The sequence below is a fragment of the Tachyglossus aculeatus genome, chromosome 14 (genome assembly GCF_015852505.1).
Source record: "Tachyglossus aculeatus isolate mTacAcu1 chromosome 14, mTacAcu1.pri, whole genome shotgun sequence".
NCBI classification, from domain to species: Eukaryota; Metazoa; Chordata; class Mammalia; order Monotremata; family Tachyglossidae; genus Tachyglossus; species Tachyglossus aculeatus.
Genome location: NC_052079.1, coordinates 54,340,345 through 54,359,149, shown reverse-complemented (window position 1 = coordinate 54,359,149; position 18,805 = coordinate 54,340,345). Strand labels below are relative to the sequence as shown.

Below are 18,805 nucleotides of genomic sequence, written 5' to 3'. Positions count from 1 at the left end.
CTTAAAATGGGCACCGCAGATCTTTGGGAGGCTTGAGAGGTTCAGGAGGGGCTGCAGGGGGGAAGGTGCCATAGTAACCCTGGCCGCCCACGGACCAGTCTCCCAAAGTGTCCTTTGGCTGGGTTGTAACCGGGTCGGAGTGACTGTTTTCTCCCCCTTTTAGACTGTGAGCCCACTGTTGGGTAGGGACTGTCTCTATGTGTTGCCAATTTGTACTTCCCAAGCGCTCAGTACAGTGCTCTGCACATAGTAAGCGCTCAATAAATACGATTGATTGATTGATTGTCTCTATATGTTGCCGACTTGGACTTCCCAAGCGCTTAGTAAAGTGCTCTGCACACGGTAAGCGCTCAATAAATACGATTGAATGAATGAATGAATGAATGGAGAAACTAGCAGGATCTTCCTTTAAAAGGAAAATTGCTAAACTTGTCTGGAAGCTGTATGTGTTAAGTCACTAACTCTCTTCTGAGTCTGAGTGAACTTTCCATTAGGGGATTTAAAAAGAGCGGCGAGAACACAACCAGACTGGTTCAGTGGGTTCAAATCCCGGCTCATTCATTCATTCAATCGCATTTATTGAGCGCTTACTGTGTGCAGAGCACTGGACTAAGCGCTTGGGAAGTCCAAGTTGGGAACATACAGAGACGGTCCCTACCCAACAGCGGGCTCACTCTGCCGCTTGTCCGCTGTGTGACTTGGGGCAAGTCACTTCACTTCTCCGGGCCTCACTTCCCTCCCCTGTAGAATGGGGATGAAGACTGTAAGCCCCCCGTGGGACAACCTGATCACCTTGCATCCTCCCCAGCGCTTAGAACAGTGCTTTGCACATAGTAAGCGCTTAACAAATGCCATCTTTATTATTTATTGTTATTGTTTACTTGGTTGGTGGGGGCGGGCTCGGGGTCCCAACCACCTCCCACCCCGGCCCCGTGTCTTGTGGCTTCAGCCTACGGCGCCTGCCGGGCTTCGCTGTCCTGTGGCCGTGGAGGTCCGAACGGTGGTGGGGGTGGGAGGAGAGGAGACGGGTCGCGCTTACTTTACTGGAAGGGAGAATGAGAGAGAAAGGAAGCGTAAGATGAGTCGCAAATTCCCTCTTCCCCTCTGGCATCGTCCCCGGCTCCCAGCACAGCCAATCCACCTTTGCTCCCCCCACAGCCTTCGGCCTGGGGTCCCAGGGGCCTAGGGTTAATGATAACAATAATAATGGCATTTATTAAGCGCTTACTAGGTGCAAAGCATTCATTCATTCATTCAATCGTATTTATTGAGCGCTTACTGTGTGCAGAGCACTGTACTAAGCGCTTGGGAAGTCCAAGTTGGCAACAGATAGAGACAGTCCCTACCCAACAGCGGGCTCACAGCCTAGACGGGGGAGACAGACAACAAAACAAAACATATTAAGAGAATAAAGTAAATAGAACAGTAAATATGTATAAGTAAAATAGAGTAGTAAATCTGTACAAACAGAGTTCTGCTTAAGTCAGCAAGGAGGAGGGAGGGGCTCCAACTTTATCTTTCATCATCATCATCATCAATCGTATTTATTGAGCGCTTACTATGTGCAGAGCACTGTACTAAGCGCTTGGGAAGTACAAATTGGCAACATATAGAGACAGTCCCTACCCAACAGTGGGCTCACAGCCTAAAAGGGGAGACAGAGAACAAAACCAAACATACTAACAAAATAAAATAAATAGAATAGATATGTACAAGTAAAATAAATAAATAAATAAATAGAGTAATAAATATGTACAAACATATATACATATATACAGGTGTTGTGGGGTAGGGAAGGAGGTAAGATGGGGGGGATGGAGAGGGGGGCGAGGGGGGAGAGGAAGGAAGGGGCTCAGTGTGGGAAGGCCTCCTGGAGGAGGTGAGCTCTCAGCAGGGCCTTGAAGGGAGGAAGAGAGCTAGCTTGGCGGATGGGCAGAGGGAGGGCATTCCAGGCCCGGGGGAGGACGTGGGCTTTACTCCTCTCCCCTTCCTCACCCATCCCCAACTAGCACTGTTCTAAGCGCTGGGGAGGTTACAAGGTGATCAGGTTGTCCCACGGGGGGCTCACGGTCTTCATCCCCATTTGACAGATGAGGTCACTGAGGCACAGAGAAGACTTGCCCAAAGCCACCCAGCTGACAAGTGGCGGAGCTGGGATTTGAACCCATGACCTGCGACTCCAGAGCCCGGGCTCTTTCCACCGAGGCACGCTGGTGTTCTGTGGGCTCCTCCCCTCTCCCCGGCAGGGAGAAGAACGGACGGCGGGCCCTTGAGACACAGGTCAGCCGCACCACGGGACTGACCGGCCGCCGGTCAGCCGCCCTCGCCTCTTACCCCGGAGCCTCCGGTCATCCATCACCATCATCAATCGTATTTATTGAGCGCTTACTATGTGCAGAGCACAGCAGTGATTCAAACCACTAAAGCCACATGTGATGCCAACTGGGGAGAAATCCCACGGCCAGTCTGCGGGCCGGGATCGCGGAGCTCCGGTCAGCAGGGCCCGGGGAGAGCCGCCACTCCCTCTGTAGCGTGGCTCGGTGGAAAGAGCCCGGGCTTTGGAGTCAGAGGTCATGGGTTCAAATCCCGGCTCCGCCACTTATCAGCTGTGCAGCTCTGGGCAAGTCACTTCACTTCTCCGGGCCTCAGTGACCTCATCTGGAAAATGGGGATGAAGACTGTGAGCCCCCACCGTGGGACAACCTGATCACCTTGTAACCTCCCCAGTGCTTAGAACAGTGCTTTGCACAGAGTAAGCGTTTAATAAATGCCATCATTATTACTATTATTATCTAGATTTAATTGTACCTGATCACCTTGTAACCTCCCCAGCGCTTAGAACAGTGCTTTGCACATAGTAAGCGCTTAATAAATGCCATTATTATTATTTGGAGTCAGAGGTCATGGGTTCAAATCCCGGCTCCGCCAATTGTCAGCTGTGTGACTTTGGGCAAGTCACTTCACTTCTCTGGGCCTCAGTTCCCTCATCTGCAAAATGGGGGTGAAGACCGTGAGCCCCCCGTGGGACAACCTGATCACCTTGTAACCTCCCCAGCGCTTAGAACAGTGCTTTGCACATAGTAAATGCTTAATAAATGCTATCATTATTATTATTATTATTATTAACGGGTCCCAGGGAGAGCCGCCACTCCCGCTGTAGCCTGGGGTGTCCCCAGTTGGGGAAGCAGCGTGGCTCATTGGAAAGAGCCCGGGCTCTGGAGTCAGAGGTCACGGGTTCAAATCCTGGCTCCGCCAATTGTCAGCTGTGTGACTTTGGGCAAGTCACTTCTCTTCTCTGGGCCTCAGTTCCCTCATCTGTGAAATGGGGATGAAGAACGTGAGCCCCCCGTGGGACAACCTGATCACCCTGTAACCTCCCCAGTGCTTAGAACAGTGCTTTGCACATAGTAAGCGCTTAATAAATGCCATTATTATTAAGGATGGTGGGGCGGCCTCCCCAACCGGGCGGCCCGCACCCAGAATGCACCGTGGATACGCCAACCGGCAGTCGGTCTCGCTGCACTCTGGGGAGGCGGAGCTGTTAAACTGGGATTTGGCGGGCTGGAGACCCCGCGCCCCCGTCTCCCTCCCACCTCCCGGACACCACGCCAGCCCCCCGGCCAAACGAGACCCGGGGCTGGCGGCTCACCCGAGCGCCGCAGCATGCTCCACTGCTGCTGCAGCCGTTGCCGTTGCTGCTCCAGGGCCTGCACGTTCTCGGGGGGACGTGGGTCTGGGGGGGCCCAGGGCGGGTGGGGGGGCCCCCAGAAGGGCTCCAGTCAGCGTCTCCACATAGGGGAGTTCCGAATCCTGGGGGTCAGGGGGAAAACGTGGCCGCCGTGACTCACTCGCCTACGGCACTGGTATCCTCTGGGGCCCAAGGACACCACACCTGCCCTCCAGGAGCTCCCGTGATCCGCTGCTACGGAGAATGAAGAGGCGAGAGCCTCCCTTCCTTACACAGCTCTCCAGCAGGGACCATCCCGTCCCCCAACACGCACCTAAACCCCCGACTGCTCCCCTTCTCACCCTCTGATCTTCACCCTGACCCAGGCTATTCCCGCTGTTTCCTCCCCTCACACCCTTCCGCTACTAACACTGCAGCTCGCGAGAAGCAGCATGGCTTAGTGGAAAGAGCCCTGGCCTAAGAGCCAGGGGACCTAAGTTGCACTCCTGGCTCTGGTATCCTCTGGGGCCCAAGGACACCACACCTGCCCTCCAGGAGCTCCCGTGATCTGCTGCTACGGAGAATGAAGAGGCAAAGAGCCTCCCTTCCTTACACAGCTCTCCAGCAGGGACAACCCTGTCCCCCAACACGCAGCTAAACCCCCGACCGCTCCCCTTTTCACCCTGTGATCTTCACCCTGACCCAGGCTATTCCCGCTGTTTCCTCCCCTCACTCCCTTCCGCTACTAACACTGCAGCTCGCGAGAAGTAGCGTGGCTGAGTGGAAAGAGCCCTGGCCTAAGAGCCAGGGGACCTAAGTTGTACTCCTGGCTCTGGTATCCTCTGGGGCCCAAGGACACCACACCTGCCCTCCAGGAGCTCCCGTGATCCGCTGCTATGGAGAATGAAGAGGCAAAGAGCCTCCCTTCCTTACACAGCTCTCCAGCAGGGACCATCCCGTCCTCCAACACACACCTAAACCCCCGATCGCTCTCCTTCTCACCCTCCGATCTTCACCCTGACCCAGGCTATTCCCGCTGTTTCCTCCCCTCACTCCCTTCCGCTACTAACACTGCAGCTCACGAGAAGCATCGTGGCTTAGTGGAAAGAGCCCTGGCCTAAGAGCCAGGGGACCTAAGTTGTATTCCTGGTTCTGGTATCCTCTGGGGCCCAAGGACACCACACCTGCCCTCCAGGAGCTCCCGTGATCCGCTGCTACGGAGAATGAAGAGGCAAAGAGCCTCCCTTCCTTACACAGCTCTCCAGCAGGGACCATCCCGTCCCCCAACACGCACCTAAACCCCCGACCGCTCCCCTTCTCACCCTCCGATCTTCACCCTGACCCAGGCTATTCCCGCTGTTTCCTCCCCTCACTCCCTTCCGCTACTAACACTGCAGCTCGCCAGAAGCATCATGGCTTAGTGGAAAGAGCCCTGGCCTAAGAGCCAGGGGACCTAAGTTCTACTCCTGGCTCCGCCACTTGCCCGCTGAGGAACTTTAGGCAAATCATTTCGCATCTTACTTGTACATATCTATTCTATTTATTTTATTTTGTTAGTGTGTTTGGTTTTGTTCTCCGTCTCCCCCTTCTAGACTGTGAGCCCGCTGTTGGGTAGGGACTGTATGTGTTGCCGACTTGTACTTCCCAAGCGCTTAGTACAGTCCTCTGCACACAGTAAGCGCTCAATGAATACGACTGATTGGTTGATTCTCTGTGCTTCAGTTTCCACAACTGTAAATGGGGATTCACCATCTGTTTTTCCTCCCCTTCATTCATTCGATCATATTTATTGAGCGCTTAACTGTGTGCAGAGCACTGGACTAAGCGCTTGGGAAGTCCAAGTTGGCAACATCTAGAGACGGTCCCTACCCAACAGCGGGCTCACAGTCTAGAAGGGGGAGACGGAGAACAAAACATATTAAAATAAAATAAATAGAATAAATACGTACAAATAAAATAGAGCAATAAATACGCACAAACATATATACAGGTGCTGTGGGGAGGGGAATCAATCAATCAATCAATCGTATTTACTGAGCGCTTACTGGGTGCAGAGCACTGTACTAAGCGCTTGGGAAGTCCAAGTTGGCAACATATAGAGACAGTCCCTACCCAACAGTGGGCTCACGGTCTAGAAGGGGGAAGTCGAGAACCTGATCTCCTTGTATCCTCCCCCAGTGCTTTGCACATAGTAAGCGCTTAATAAATGCCATTATTATTATTATTATAGGGGGAAGCGTCCGCAGCCGGCCTGGGGCCTCTCACCTGGACCACGGCCAGGAGCCGGCCCTGGGCAACGCCCTGCAGCAAGCTGGTGAGCAGCCAAGTCTCCCCTCGGTCCAGGTCGGTGCCAGCCCCCAAAGCCAGGACTACCACGTCGGGCCGGTAGCTATAAGCCACGGGGAGGAGGAGGCCGGGGATTGCCAGGGCGAAGCCGCTGTCCTCGGCGCCCTTCGGTTTGACGGAGCAGAGAGTCAGGGGGAGAGCACGCGTCCAGTCCGCCACCCCCCGCCACTGCTCGACACCAAGGGTCGCCCAGACTGGTATCTACCCCAGCGCTTAATAACGGTGGCATTTGTTAAATGCACTGCACTAAGCGCTGGGGAGGATACGAGTAAATCAATCTATCAATCAATCGTATTTATTGAGCGCTTACTGTGTGCGGAGCACCGTACTAAGTGCTTGGGAAGTCCAAGTTGGCAAGTCCCTACCCAACAGTGGGCTCACAGTCTGAAAGGGGGAGACGGAGAACATCATCAATCGTATTTATTGAGCGCTTACTATGTGCAGATCACTGTACCAAGCGCCTAGCACTGTACTAACCAAGAGCAAAACCAATCGCATTGGACACAGTCCCTGCCCCGCGTGGGGCCCGCGGTCTCAATCCCCGTTTACCAGATGAGGGGACTGAGGACACAGAGAAGTGAAGTGAGTTGACCAAGGTCACGGCAGCAAGGTACATGGCGGGGCTGGGATTAGAACCCACGACCTTCAGATTCCCAGGCCCATGCGCTGGCCACTACGCCATGCTGCTTCTCACAGGACGTATATAACCAACACCACCATTAGTATGTCAGCTGTGTGACTTTGGGCAAGTCACTTCACTTCTCTGTGCCTCAGTGACCTCGTCTGTAAAATGGGGATTAAGACTGGGAGCCCCACGTGGGACAACCTGATCACCTTGTATCCGCCCCCCCCAGCGCTTAGAACAGTGCTTTGCGCATAGTAAGCGCTTAACAAATGCCATCATTATTTTTTTTTCTTTATTCCTGTCTGACCTGGGACCCCCCAGCAGCAATGGGAGTCTAAAAACAGGGGCTCACGCGGGGGTGAGCGCACCGGCCCCATTGCTCGGCCTGGGGCTGTGGAGAAGGCAGAATTTAGACAGGGTCTGAGGGGACATTGGAGTGGCGCCCAAATCAATCAATTGTATTTACTGAGCGCTTACTGTGCGCACAGCACTGTACTAAGCGCTTGGGAAGTCCAAGTTGGCAACATATAGAGACGGTCCCTACCCAACAGTGGGCTCACAGTCTAAAAGGGGGAGACGGAGAACAAAACCAATCGCATTGGACACAGTCCCTGCCCCGCGTGGGGCCCGCGGTCTCAATCCCCGTTTACCAGATGAGGGGACTGAGGACACAGAGAAGTGAAGTGAGTTGACCAAGGTCACGGCAGCAAGTTACGTGGCGGGGCTGGGATTAGAACCCACGACCTTCAGATTCCCAGGCCCATGCGCTGGCCACTACGCCATGCTGCTTCTCACAGGACGTACGTAACCAACACCACCGTTAGTATGTCAGCTGTGTGACTTCGGGCAAGTCACTTCACTTCTCTGTGCCTCAGTGACCTCGTCTGTAAAATGGGGATTAAGACTGGGAGCCCCACGTGGGACAACCTGATCACCTTGTATCCGCCCCCCCAGCGCTTAGAACAGTGCTTTGCGCATAGTAAGCGCTTAACAAATGCCATCATTATTTTTTTTTCTTTATTCCTGTCTGACCTGGGACCCCCCAGCAGCAATGGGAGTCTAAAAACAGGGGCTCACGCGGGGGTGAGCGCACCGGCCCCATTGCTCGGCCTGGGGCTGCGGAGAAGGCAGGATTTAAAGAGGGTCTGGGGGGACATTGGAGTGGCGTCCCCCTCCCAGGCCTCAGTGTCCTCATCTGTAAAATGGGTAAACGGATTCGTGCGTCTTCATCCATCACCGCCCCTCAATTAGCTGCGGCCCAGCCTCCCCCCGAGGGGTCACCTGTTTCCAGGCCAGGGGGACGCGGTAGTTGGAAGGGCTGGTTCCGGGCCCGTCGGCCCCTCCGACGTGAATCAGGAGGGCTTGGCTGTGGGAGGAGGAAGGAGCTGGGTTTGGCAGGATCCTGGACTAGGGGGAGACGGGGTGACCAGCCCCTGCCCGGCCCCAGGAGACGGATCCACCCTGAACTTGGGAATCCGCCTCCCGTGTCCCCCAAGCCCTTCCACGGCAGCGTGGCTCAGTGGGAAGAGCCCTGGCTTTGGAGTTATTTTATTTTGTTAATATGTTTTGTTTTGTTCTCTGTCTTCCCCTTCTAGACTGTGAGCCCGCTGTTGGGTAGGGACCGCCTCTATACGTTGCCGACTTGTACTTCCCAAGCGCTTAGTCCAGTGCTCTGCACACAGTAAGCGCTTAATAAATACGATCGATTGATTGATTGGAGTCAGAGTTCATGGGTTCGAATCCCGGCTCCGCCAACTGCCGGCTGTGTGACTTTGGGCAAGTCACTTCACTTCTCTGGGCCTCAGTGACCTCAACTGTAAAATGGGGATTAAGATCGTGAGCCCCCCGTGGGACAACCTGATCACCTTGTAACCTCCCCAGCGCTTAGAACAGTGCTTTGCACATAGTAAGAGCTTAATAAATGCCATCATTATTATTATTATTATTATTATTCATCAATCGTATTTATTGAGCGCTTACTATGTGCAGAGCACTGTACTAAGCGCTTGGGAGGTACAAACTGACAACATATAGAGACAGTCCCTACCCAACATAGGGCTCACAGTCTAAAAGACTGTGACTGTTATTCCACCCCATCCTCCGGAATCATCCCCGGGGCCCTGCTACCGCACACTCCCTAGGCATTTTTCCCCCCTCCCCACCCAAACCCAAGCCTCCTCTCAATCAATCAATCAATCGTATTTATTGAGCGCTTACTATGTGCAGAGCACTGTACTAAGCGCTTGGGAAGTACAAATTGGCAACACAATTTGAAGGGACTAGGCCAGGAGCGATCAGTGGCAGGGTTAGAGATGGTGCAGGGGGAAAAGGGCATATAAGCAGGGCCCCCCGAAGACCCCCAGCTCTGTCAACACCCCCCGCCCCAGTGAGGGGTTTGTCCTGTGTCAGCCACCCCCGAATCTCCGAGTTGCACCCAGGAAAACATCCTTTTTTCAGGGCCCCAGCAGTCACCGCCGCGGCTGTGGCCACGCACCCCTCTTCGTTCAGGTCTGTGGCGATATCCAGGTCTCCCACGGCGACGCAGAGCACCCTGCACAGGCCAGAGCGGGGGCTTAGCTGGCCGCCCCGGGGGCACTGGCGGATGGACTTTCTGCGGGGAACGACCCCCACAAAGGGCTGGGCCCAATGGCCCGAATGGACAGACGTACACACACACACACACAAGGACACACACCCCACTCCGTCACACATGCTCTTCGCTTAGAACAGTTGTCCGGCACTTAGAACGGTGCTTTGCACATTGTAAGCGCTTAATAAATGCCATCATTATTAACATTATTCTCTCTCTTTCTCGCTCCCCCCTCTCAGCCTTGGGGTCCCACTGCGTTGGGCTGAGCCGGGCAGGACAGAACCCAGGCGGGTGGGATGTTTCTGGGATTATTTCCCAGAATAGGGAACCTTGAACTGTGCTCTATGTGGAGAGGAAATGGAAGCGGAGTTGGGAAGCGGGGAGGAGGAGGGCGCAGAGAGAGCTGTCCCAGGTGAGGGTGGATCCCGGGATAGAACGGGAATTAATTCTAGGGATCCATTCTTCCACACCACTACAACACACTAGCTTTTCCCTACCCTCCCAGCCCATCTCTTGGTGGCAACTGTTGATAAGGATAAGGATTAATACAGTGCTCTGCACACAGTGAGCGCTCAGTAGATACGATTGAGGTAATTTACTCTCCCCCTCGTCCCCCTCTCGTTCATTCATTCATTCAGTTCAATCGTATTTATTGAGCGCTTACTGCGTGCAGAGCACTGGACTAAGCGCTTGGGAAGTCCAAGTTGGCAACATCTAGAGACGGTCCCTACCCAACAGTGGGCTCACAGTCTAGAAGGGGGAGACAGAGAACAAAACAAAACATATTAACAAAATAAAATAAATATGTACAAATAAAATAGAGTAATAAATATGAATACGTACAAATATATATACATACATACAGGTGCTGTGGGGAGGGGAAAGAGGTAAGGGAGGGATTCATTCAATCGTATTTATTGAGCGCTTACTGTGTACAGAGCACTGTACTAAGCGCTTGGGAAGTACAAGTTGGCAACCCCTTCCCCACAGCACCTGTATATATGTATATATGTTTGTACATATTTATTACTCTATTTATTTTACTTGTACATATCTATTCTATTTATTTTATTTTGTTAGTATGTTTGGTTTTGTTCTCTGTCTCCCCCTTCTAGACTGTGAGCCCACTGTTGGGTAGGGACTGTCTCTAGATGTTGCCAACTTGGACTTCCCAAGCGCTTAGTACAGTGCTCTGCACACAGTAAGCGCTCAATAAATACGATTGATTGATTGATTGATTGATTGAATGAATGAAATTCCATCTTTTTCCCCTTCCACAAATATTAGGGTCAAGGTAGCCAACCCCCTTCCTTTTTTTATAGCCAGTTAGAGGGGAAAACCTATTAAAGAAGACTATGGAAAGTCCCCAGGCCTTAGGAAACATTAATGTTGTACATATAGCTATAATTCTGTGTATTCTGATGGTATTGACTATTGTCTACTTGTTTTGTTGTCTGTCTCCGCCTTCTAGACTGTGAGCCCACTGTTGGGTAGGGACCGTCTCTATACGATTGAATGAATGAACGGGGAAATGTGTAAATCCTTTTTCACAGAGAAGCAGCATGGCTCAATGGAAACAGCCCAGGCTTTGGAGTCAGAGGTCACGAGGGGTCAAGAGCACGGGTTTTGGAGTCAGAGGCCGTGGGTTCAAATCCTGGCTCTGCCAATTGTCAGCCGTGTGACTCTGGGCAAGTCACTTAACTTCTCTGTGCCTCGGTTCCCTCATCTGTAAAATGGGGATTCAAACTGTGAGCCCCCCGTGGGGCAACCTGATCACCTTGTAACCTCCCCGGCGCTTAGAACAGTGCTTTGCACATAGTAAGCGATTAATAATCAATCAATCGTATTTACTGAGCGCTTACTGTGTGCAGAGCACTGTACTAAGCGCTTGGGAAGTACAAGTTGGCAACATATAGAGACAGTCCCTACCCAACAGTGGGCTCACAGTCTAGAAGGGGGAGACAGTAATAAATAATAATAATAATAATGGCATTTATTAAGCGGTTGGCAGTGGAGAGTGAATACCATCGTTAAAGGGAACGGGAAGCCGACTGGCCAAGGGTGATGGCGCGTGACGTTGCAAGAGCGCTGGCAGGCCGGTAGCTCCCCGGCGCGCTCTGCAAGGCTGCGGGCCGGAGCACAACTGAACGACAGAAGGTCGGGTCCACCCCCAGGAGAAGGAGACCGGGAAACTCGAGTCACCTCTTAAGTCCGGAGTCGACGCAGCGCTGGATGGCCACGGCAGAAGAGGAAGAAGCCACAGGCGTCGTGACGATTCCGTTGCGGACCTGGGAACCAGGCAGGGTGGAAAGTCAGGGGAGACCCTCCGGGGCCGTCGGCGTCTCAGAGGGAGGAGTGGGAACGGCCCTGCTGATGTGGGAACTGGCTACCGGCTGAATCGGGATACAGCATAGAAAAGCAGCGTGGATAGAGCACAGGCCCGGGAGTCAGAAGGGCCTGGGTTCATTCATTCATTCCATCGTATTTATTGAGCGCTTACTGCGTGCACAGCACTGGACTAAGCGCTTGGGAAGTACAACTTAGCAACTTATAGAGACGGTCCCTACCCAACAGTGGGCTCACAGTCTAGAAGGGGGAGACAAGACAACAAAACAAAACGTATCAACAAAATAAAATGAATAGAATAAACATCATCATCATCATCATCAATCGTATTTATTGAGCGCTTACTATGTGCAGAGCACTGTACGAAGCGCTTGGGAAGTACAAATTGGCAACATATAGAGACGGTCCCTACCCAACAGTGGGCTCACAGTCTAAAAGGGGGAGACAGAGAGCATAACCAAATATACTAACAAAATAAAATACATAGAATAGATATGTACAAATAAACACATTTACAGATCCCCAGAGAAGTGAAGTGACTTGACCAAGGCTACACAGCAGACCAGTGGTGGAGCCGGGATTAGAACCCAGTTCTTCTGATGCCCAGGCCCGGGCTCCATCCTTTAGGCCACGCTGTTTCTCATCCGTCCCCGTGAAAGCCAGACTCTAGCCTCTGTTTCCGAGTTTTCAGCAAAGCCAGGTGGAGAATTAAGGGAGTCACCGGCCCGTCCTCCTCCACCGGTAGCCCTCAGCTCCGGGTCCTTCCCGGTTCTAACCCCGGATCCATCACTTAGCTGCCGGGTGACTCTGGGCAAGTACTTCACTTCTTTAGGCCTCAGTCGCCTCACCTGAAAAACTGGGGATTAAGCCTGGGAGCCCCATGTGGGACAGGAAATGTGTCCAACCTCTATCTTGGATCTACCCCAGCGCTTAGTACAGTACCTGGCAGATAGCACTTAACAAACACTATTTTTAAAAAATTGGGATCATAAGGTATTGCCCAAGGTGAAAGTCCCACGATAATAATAATAATAATAGCATTTATTAAGCGCTTACTACGTGCAAAGCACTGTTCTAAGCGCTGGGGAGGTTACAAGGTGATCAGGTTGTCCCACGGGGGGCTCACAGTCTTCATCCCCATTTTCCAGATGAGGGAACTGAGGCACAGAGAAGTGACTTGCCCGAAGTCACACAGCTGAGCCAGGAATTGAGCCCATGACCTCTGACTCCGAAGCCCGGGCTCTTTCCACGGAGCCACGCTGCTTTTAATGATGTGGCTGAAGACACCATGCAATCCACTCTTTGTCCCAGCCTGACCTCGATTATCCGCCAACCTCAATTATCCGCCCTGTGGGTGATCCTCGTCCCCCTCTCCATCCCCCCATCTTACCTCCTTCCCTCCCCCACAGCACCTGTATATATGTATATATGGTTGTACATATTTATTACTCTATTTATTTATTTATTTATTTATTTTACTTGTACATTTCTATCCTATTTATTTTATTTTGTTGGTATGTTTGGTTCTGTTCTCTGTCTCCCCCTTTTAGACTGTGAGCCCACTGTTGGGTAGGGACTGTCTCTATGTGTTGCCAATTTGTACTTCCCAAGCGCTTAGTACAGTGCTCTGCACATAGTAAGCGCTCAATAAATACGATTGATTGATTGATTGATTGATTGATCCGCGGCAATTCTCCCACCCAAGCCGGTTGCCTTCCCCCCTGTCTTTCTTACCCCGGGGCCTGCACCAAATTCAGAGCTGACTGTCAGGGAAACACCTCCGGCCACCCCCAACCTTGTCTCCTGCCCAGGCAGGCCAGAAAGAAGCAGGTGCCTACGAAGGATGGCACCTGCACCTTGGATGGCAGATCACTGCGAGCTAGCTGTTCTTTGAAAGAATACATTTGCCCCTCTTTTAGTCCACCCTGGCCCAGCAGCTAATGCCCCCAGAAGCACGGAGGAGGAGGAGAAGGAAAAGGAGGAAAGAGGCACCAGGGCAAGAGATTTCAGGGCCAGGCACGACCTTAACAGGTCATCTGGTCTAGTCCCCTGCCTCTGGGGAGGGCCACATCTCCACAACGAAGTAGAGGTTGTCAAACTTTGGAGGAGGAGGAAGAGGAATAGCCCACAACTGGCCCCCAGGGCCGGTCTGCCGCATTACCTGCTTTGTCAGGATTTTGTCCAAGATGGCCAGGAGTTTTCCAAGAGACTCACAGGCATCTTTGTCTCCAAACTGGGCTTCACCTTTACTGCATGCGAACAAACACACACACACACACACACAAAAAGCATACTCATAAATCAAACATGGTTATACTCCTCTAGACTGTAAGCTCCTCTAGACTGTAAGCTGCTTGTGGGCAGACGGCATGTCTACCGAATCTGTTTTAGTGTATTCTCCCAAGTGCTTCGTACAGTGTCCTGCACACGGTTAAGCGCTCAAAAAATATTATTGATTGATCGATTTAGGTATAGAGAAGATGATGATGATGATGGCATTTATTAAGCGTTTACTATGTGCAACTATGGGACAGCCTTGATTACCTGGTATTCCCCCCAGCGCTTAGAACAGTGATTGGCACATAGTAAGCGCTTAACAAACACCAATATTATTATTATTAAGTGCTATGTGGCAAGTACAGTATTAAGCGCTGGGGTGGATACAAGCAAATCGGGCTGGACATAGTCCCCATCCCATCTGGGGCTCACAGTCTCACTCTCCACTTAAAGATGAGGGAACTGAGGCCCAGAGAAGTGAAGTGACTTGCCCAAGGTCACACAGCAGACAAGTGGCAGAGCAGGGATTAGACTCATTAGTTTCTGGTTCCCAGGCCCGGGCTCTACCCACTTGGCCTGTGGTCCGGGGCAGGATGGCACCGTTCAGGAGCCGATGGTTTTTATCCGACAGCCCGGGCCCTGGGGTTTCACCCCAGCAGGGCAGGAACAGCTACACCCAAACCCCCTACCCGCCAAGATCCTCTCTGCCCCCGTTGTGCGGGGTGGGAAGGAACCGTACGCCACCTGGCCAAAGCCGCAGCGTCCCCTCCGCCGGCAGGCCCCTCTTCCCGGTGTACGGCCGAGGGCAGGGGCCACCCCGCGGGTCCGGAGGCCAGCCCGGCGGCCGTGCGGATCGGAGGGATGGGGCCCAGCAGGCCGGTCCTCAGAGTGGCCAGGGCCTCCTCCACGAGGCTGGCGGCGTCTCTGGGTTCGGCTTCCTGGCCCGGGGGGACCGACGTCTGCTCCGGGGGTCCGGACTCCCGTTCCGGGATGGCGCCTGGGAGACGAGGGGAGGGAACGGGCTGGTCCGGTGGGGGGCAAATCCCCACATCACTTCATCATCATCATCAATCGTATTTATTGAGCGCTTACTGTATGCAGAGCACTGTACTAAGCGCTTGGGAAGTACAAGTTGGCAACATATAGAGACAGTCCCTACCCAACAGTGGGCTCACAGTCACATCACTTGAGACGGCCCCGCCCCAACTATCCCCCTTCCCCACCACGAGCTTTTTGGTTGCTGGGTCAATTGAACCCTTTCTGCCCCACAGAAATTAGCTTGGGCCTTCAACCTCTGAGCTTGAGAGAAATCGGGCTGAGGGCAAGGAATAACGCTAATAATCGTGGCATTTGTTAAGCGCTTATGCCAAGCGCTATACTGAACGTTGAGATAGATTGAAGGTAATCAGGTTGGACACGGCCCCTGTCCCACATGGGGCTCACAGTCTAAGGAGGAGGGAGAACAGGTATGGAATCCCCATTTTACAGATGAGAGAACTGAGGCCCAGAGAAGTGAAGCGACTCGCCCGAGGCCACAAGGCATGCCAGAGGCGTGTCTAAGGCTAGAGGCCTCAGTTTCCGAAATGCCCCTTCTGAACCCACCCTCCCCACCCCTTTGGCCCTTGGGCCGCCCCCAGTCGGGTACCTTTCTGCCTGAGGCACGTCCAGTATGGGGCATGGGCAGCTCGTACATTCTGAATCGACTCCAGGGCGCTGCCCGGCGACAACGGCACAGGGGTGGTGAGTGCCAACTGGGGGTACCACGGGGCCCCAGAGAAAATCCACACCCTCTCCCCCCTTTCAGCCCCACCCTCCCCCAGTTTGCCTTTCTCTCCCAGAAGAAAGGAGCCCCCCACCCCAGGACTCCCCCCTTCCCCACCTCCCAGGCTTTGATGATTGACCCCAGGCCCTCCCCAAATCGGATCTCCCACCCGGCTCCCCATCCATCCCCCCAGGCCCTGAACCTGAAGCACGGCTCCATGTTGCCCGGCAGCGGGGGCAGGGGGTCACCAAGGAGAGTCCTGACCGTCATGCAGACAGACTCCGCCAGCGACAGCAAGTGGTATCCGCCCTGGAGAATAATAATAATCACAAAGATGGCATTTATTAAGCGCTTACGATGTGCAAAGCACCGTTCTAAGCGCTGGGGAGGTTACAAGGTGAGCAGATTGTCCCACAGGCAGCTCAGGGATGCAGACTCGGGGGGCTGTAGTGTCGGGGGAGTGTATGCAGGGGCACCTCTCCCCTCTCTGCCCATCAACTCCCAGGGAGAAAAAAACAACCTATATCCCTATTATTGTCTTATTCAGTCGAGTCACGTCCGATCCATAACGATGCCGTTGACGCATCTCTCCCAGAATGCCCCACTTACAATTGCTCCAGTAGCAAATCCATAGAGTTTTCTTGGTCAAAATACAGAAGTGGTTTACCGTTGCTTCGTTCCGCGCAGTAAACAAGTCTCTGCCCTCGACCCTCTCCCCGCCGCTGCTGCCCAGCCCGGGTGAGTTTTGACTTGTAGCAGATTGCCTTCCACTGGCTAGCCACTGCCCAAGCTGGGAATGGAATGGGTAGGCCTCTGCTTGACTCTCCCTCCTGTAGTCGTGACTGGTAGAGGACTGGAAACTCTCCAGGTGCGACCCCGAGAGGGTAATCTACATCCTACTGCTTCATTATTCACTGTTTGGCAAGCCCGAACATGCAAGCCCAAAACTCTAGCGATGGGCCCCGGCATCATCCCACACTCACTGCATCCATCCTTCTGCCTCTGAGTCAGTCAACTGTATTTATTGAGCGCTTACTGTGTGCAGAGAACTGAATTAGGAGCTTGGGAAAGTACCACATAACAATAAGCAGACACAGTCCCTGCCCACGGGAAGCTCGTGACCCCCTCCCTGGCCCACCCAAACCTGGGAGGGCAGTGGAGTGGTGGTCTCTCCTGTTCTCCCGTTGTCTCCGACCTCCACAGAAGGAGACCCCCCCTCTCAGGACCCTACATTCCTTCCTGGAGGGCGGTTTCTCTTCTCATCCGCCCGCTGCAACGCGAGCCTTAAAAGAGCGGTTCGCAGAGCTTCTTCTGTCACCTAGCCCAGCCCCTGTCCCCTTGGGACTCATCAGCTGGAGCAAGGGCCAGGCCACCAGGCAGGGGGATAGACCGAGTGACCCCAAGCATGCCCCCGGGTCTCTGGGTTTGGCCCCGGGGAGCCCCCACTGATAGCCTGGCACCCGATGGGACATGGGACACTCACCTCGAGGACAACACACAGCTTGCCCCCCGCCAGTGGCTGCAGGAAATGGGTCAGGTGTGCAAAGCACTCTGGCGTGGCGACCATCTCTCCCTGCAATCAGAAATATCCCCCCACCCGACCCATCAGCACGACTCCAGTCAACCCGAGCCCCCCCTTTGGCCCCCAGCCCCAACTGGGGGATCCCGGGACCCCTCACCTGCCGGAGACCAGAAAGCTCACCTCGGGGTCCCCGATCCCGGAGTCGTAGCCCGCGGACACCAAGACCAGTTCGGGGTTGAACTGGTGATCCCACAGCATGGTTCACGAGGGAAACAGACGGGGTGTGGAGAGGAGCGGGTTGAACTTTCCTCCGTGAAATCTGGGGATCTTTGCTATTTCTTCCGCCCACTTTCCACCCCATCCCTTCTCCGAGGAGGCCCTCTCCCCTTCCCCCTCCACCCATCCCACTCGCCCCGACCCCCCAGTCCCCAGATCAAACCAGTAGGGCGGGGGAGCCCCATCACCTCCAGGGCCAGCGGCAGCAGAACGTGGAAGAATACGGCCAGATAGTCGGCATTCCCCATTCCCACCTGCGGGGAAGAGCCGGTCCAGTGGCAGGTGGGAAGAGGGGATGATATGGGGAGTCAGGGAATCGGGAGGACAGTGGGGAACACCTTGGCAGCCCGGCCCAGGTGGAGACAGGGACAATTGGCGGTCTGGGGCTAGGGGTGGGTGGTCTGCACTCTTCACGAGGGGCAAGGGACAGTGCGGGGGGAAAGGGGCAGGAACCTTAATAATAAAAATAATAATAATGATGGCATTTATTAAGCGCTTACTATGTGCAAAGCACTGTTCTAATAATAATAACGATGGCATTTATTAAGCGCTTACTATGTGCAAAGCACTGTTCTAATAATAATAATGATGGCATTTATTAAGCGCTTACTATGTGCAAAGCACTGTTCTAATAATAATAATGAGGGTATTTATTAAGCGCTTACTATGTGCAAAGCACTGTTCTAATAATAATAACGATGGCATTTATTAAGCGCTTACTATGCACAAAGCACTGTTCTAATAATAATAACGATGGCATTTATTAAGCGCTTACTATGCACAAAGCACTTCTAATAATAATAATGATGGCATTTATTAAGCTCTTACTATGTGCAAAGCACTGTTCTAATAATAATAATGATGGCATTTATTAAGCGCTTACTATGTGCAAAGCACTGTTATAATAATAATGATGGCATTTATTAAGCGCTTACTATGTGCAAAGCACTGTTCTAATAATAATAACGATGGCATTTATTAAGCGCTTACTATGTGCAAAGCACTGTTCTAATAATAATAATGATGGCATTTATTAAGCGCTTACTATGTGCAGAGCACTGTTCTAATAATACTAATGATGGCATTTATTAAGCGCTTACTATGCGCAAAGCACTGTTCTAATAATAATAATGATGGCATTTATTAAGCGCTTACTATGTGCAAAGCACTGTTCTAATAATAATAATGATGGCATTTATTAAGCGCTTACTATGTGCAAAGCACTGTTATAATAATAATGATGGCATTTATTAAGCGCTTACTATGTGCAAAGCACTGTTCTAATAATAATAACGATGGCATTTATTAAGCGCTTACTATGTGCAAAGCACTGTTCTAATAATAATAACGATGGCATTTATTAAGCGCTTACTATGCGCAAAGCACTGTTCTAA

General features: G+C 52.7%; 1 protein-coding gene and 1 non-coding gene across 2 annotated transcripts in view; both read right to left on the bottom strand.

Moving 5' to 3' along the window:
* Window positions 1–837: 837 nt before the first annotated feature.
* HDAC10 (histone deacetylase 10) overlaps window positions 838–18,805 on the bottom strand; it is a 37,569-nt gene continuing 19,601 nt past the window's right edge. The window contains exons 9-21 of the mRNA XM_038756870.1: window positions 17,600–17,665; window positions 17,316–17,375; window positions 17,097–17,186; window positions 15,816–15,922; window positions 15,497–15,564; window positions 14,596–14,848; window positions 13,736–13,823; window positions 11,431–11,516; window positions 9,133–9,189; window positions 7,920–8,004; window positions 5,933–6,118; window positions 3,650–3,810; window positions 838–1,043 (exon numbers count right to left, since the gene is read on the bottom strand). Of these exons, the coding sequence (XP_038612798.1) occupies window positions 878–1,043; window positions 3,650–3,810; window positions 5,933–6,118; window positions 7,920–8,004; window positions 9,133–9,189; window positions 11,431–11,516; window positions 13,736–13,823; window positions 14,596–14,848; window positions 15,497–15,564; window positions 15,816–15,922; window positions 17,097–17,186; window positions 17,316–17,375; window positions 17,600–17,665 (1,473 nt within the window). The 3' untranslated portion in view covers window positions 838–877. The remainder of the gene's footprint in view (window positions 1,044–3,649; window positions 3,811–5,932; window positions 6,119–7,919; window positions 8,005–9,132; window positions 9,190–11,430; window positions 11,517–13,735; window positions 13,824–14,595; window positions 14,849–15,496; window positions 15,565–15,815; window positions 15,923–17,096; window positions 17,187–17,315; window positions 17,376–17,599; window positions 17,666–18,805) is intronic.
* LOC119937440 lies at window positions 16,362–16,499 on the bottom strand. The gene has a single exon (XR_005454109.1). It is a non-coding gene; the product is annotated as a small nucleolar RNA SNORA7 (small nucleolar RNA).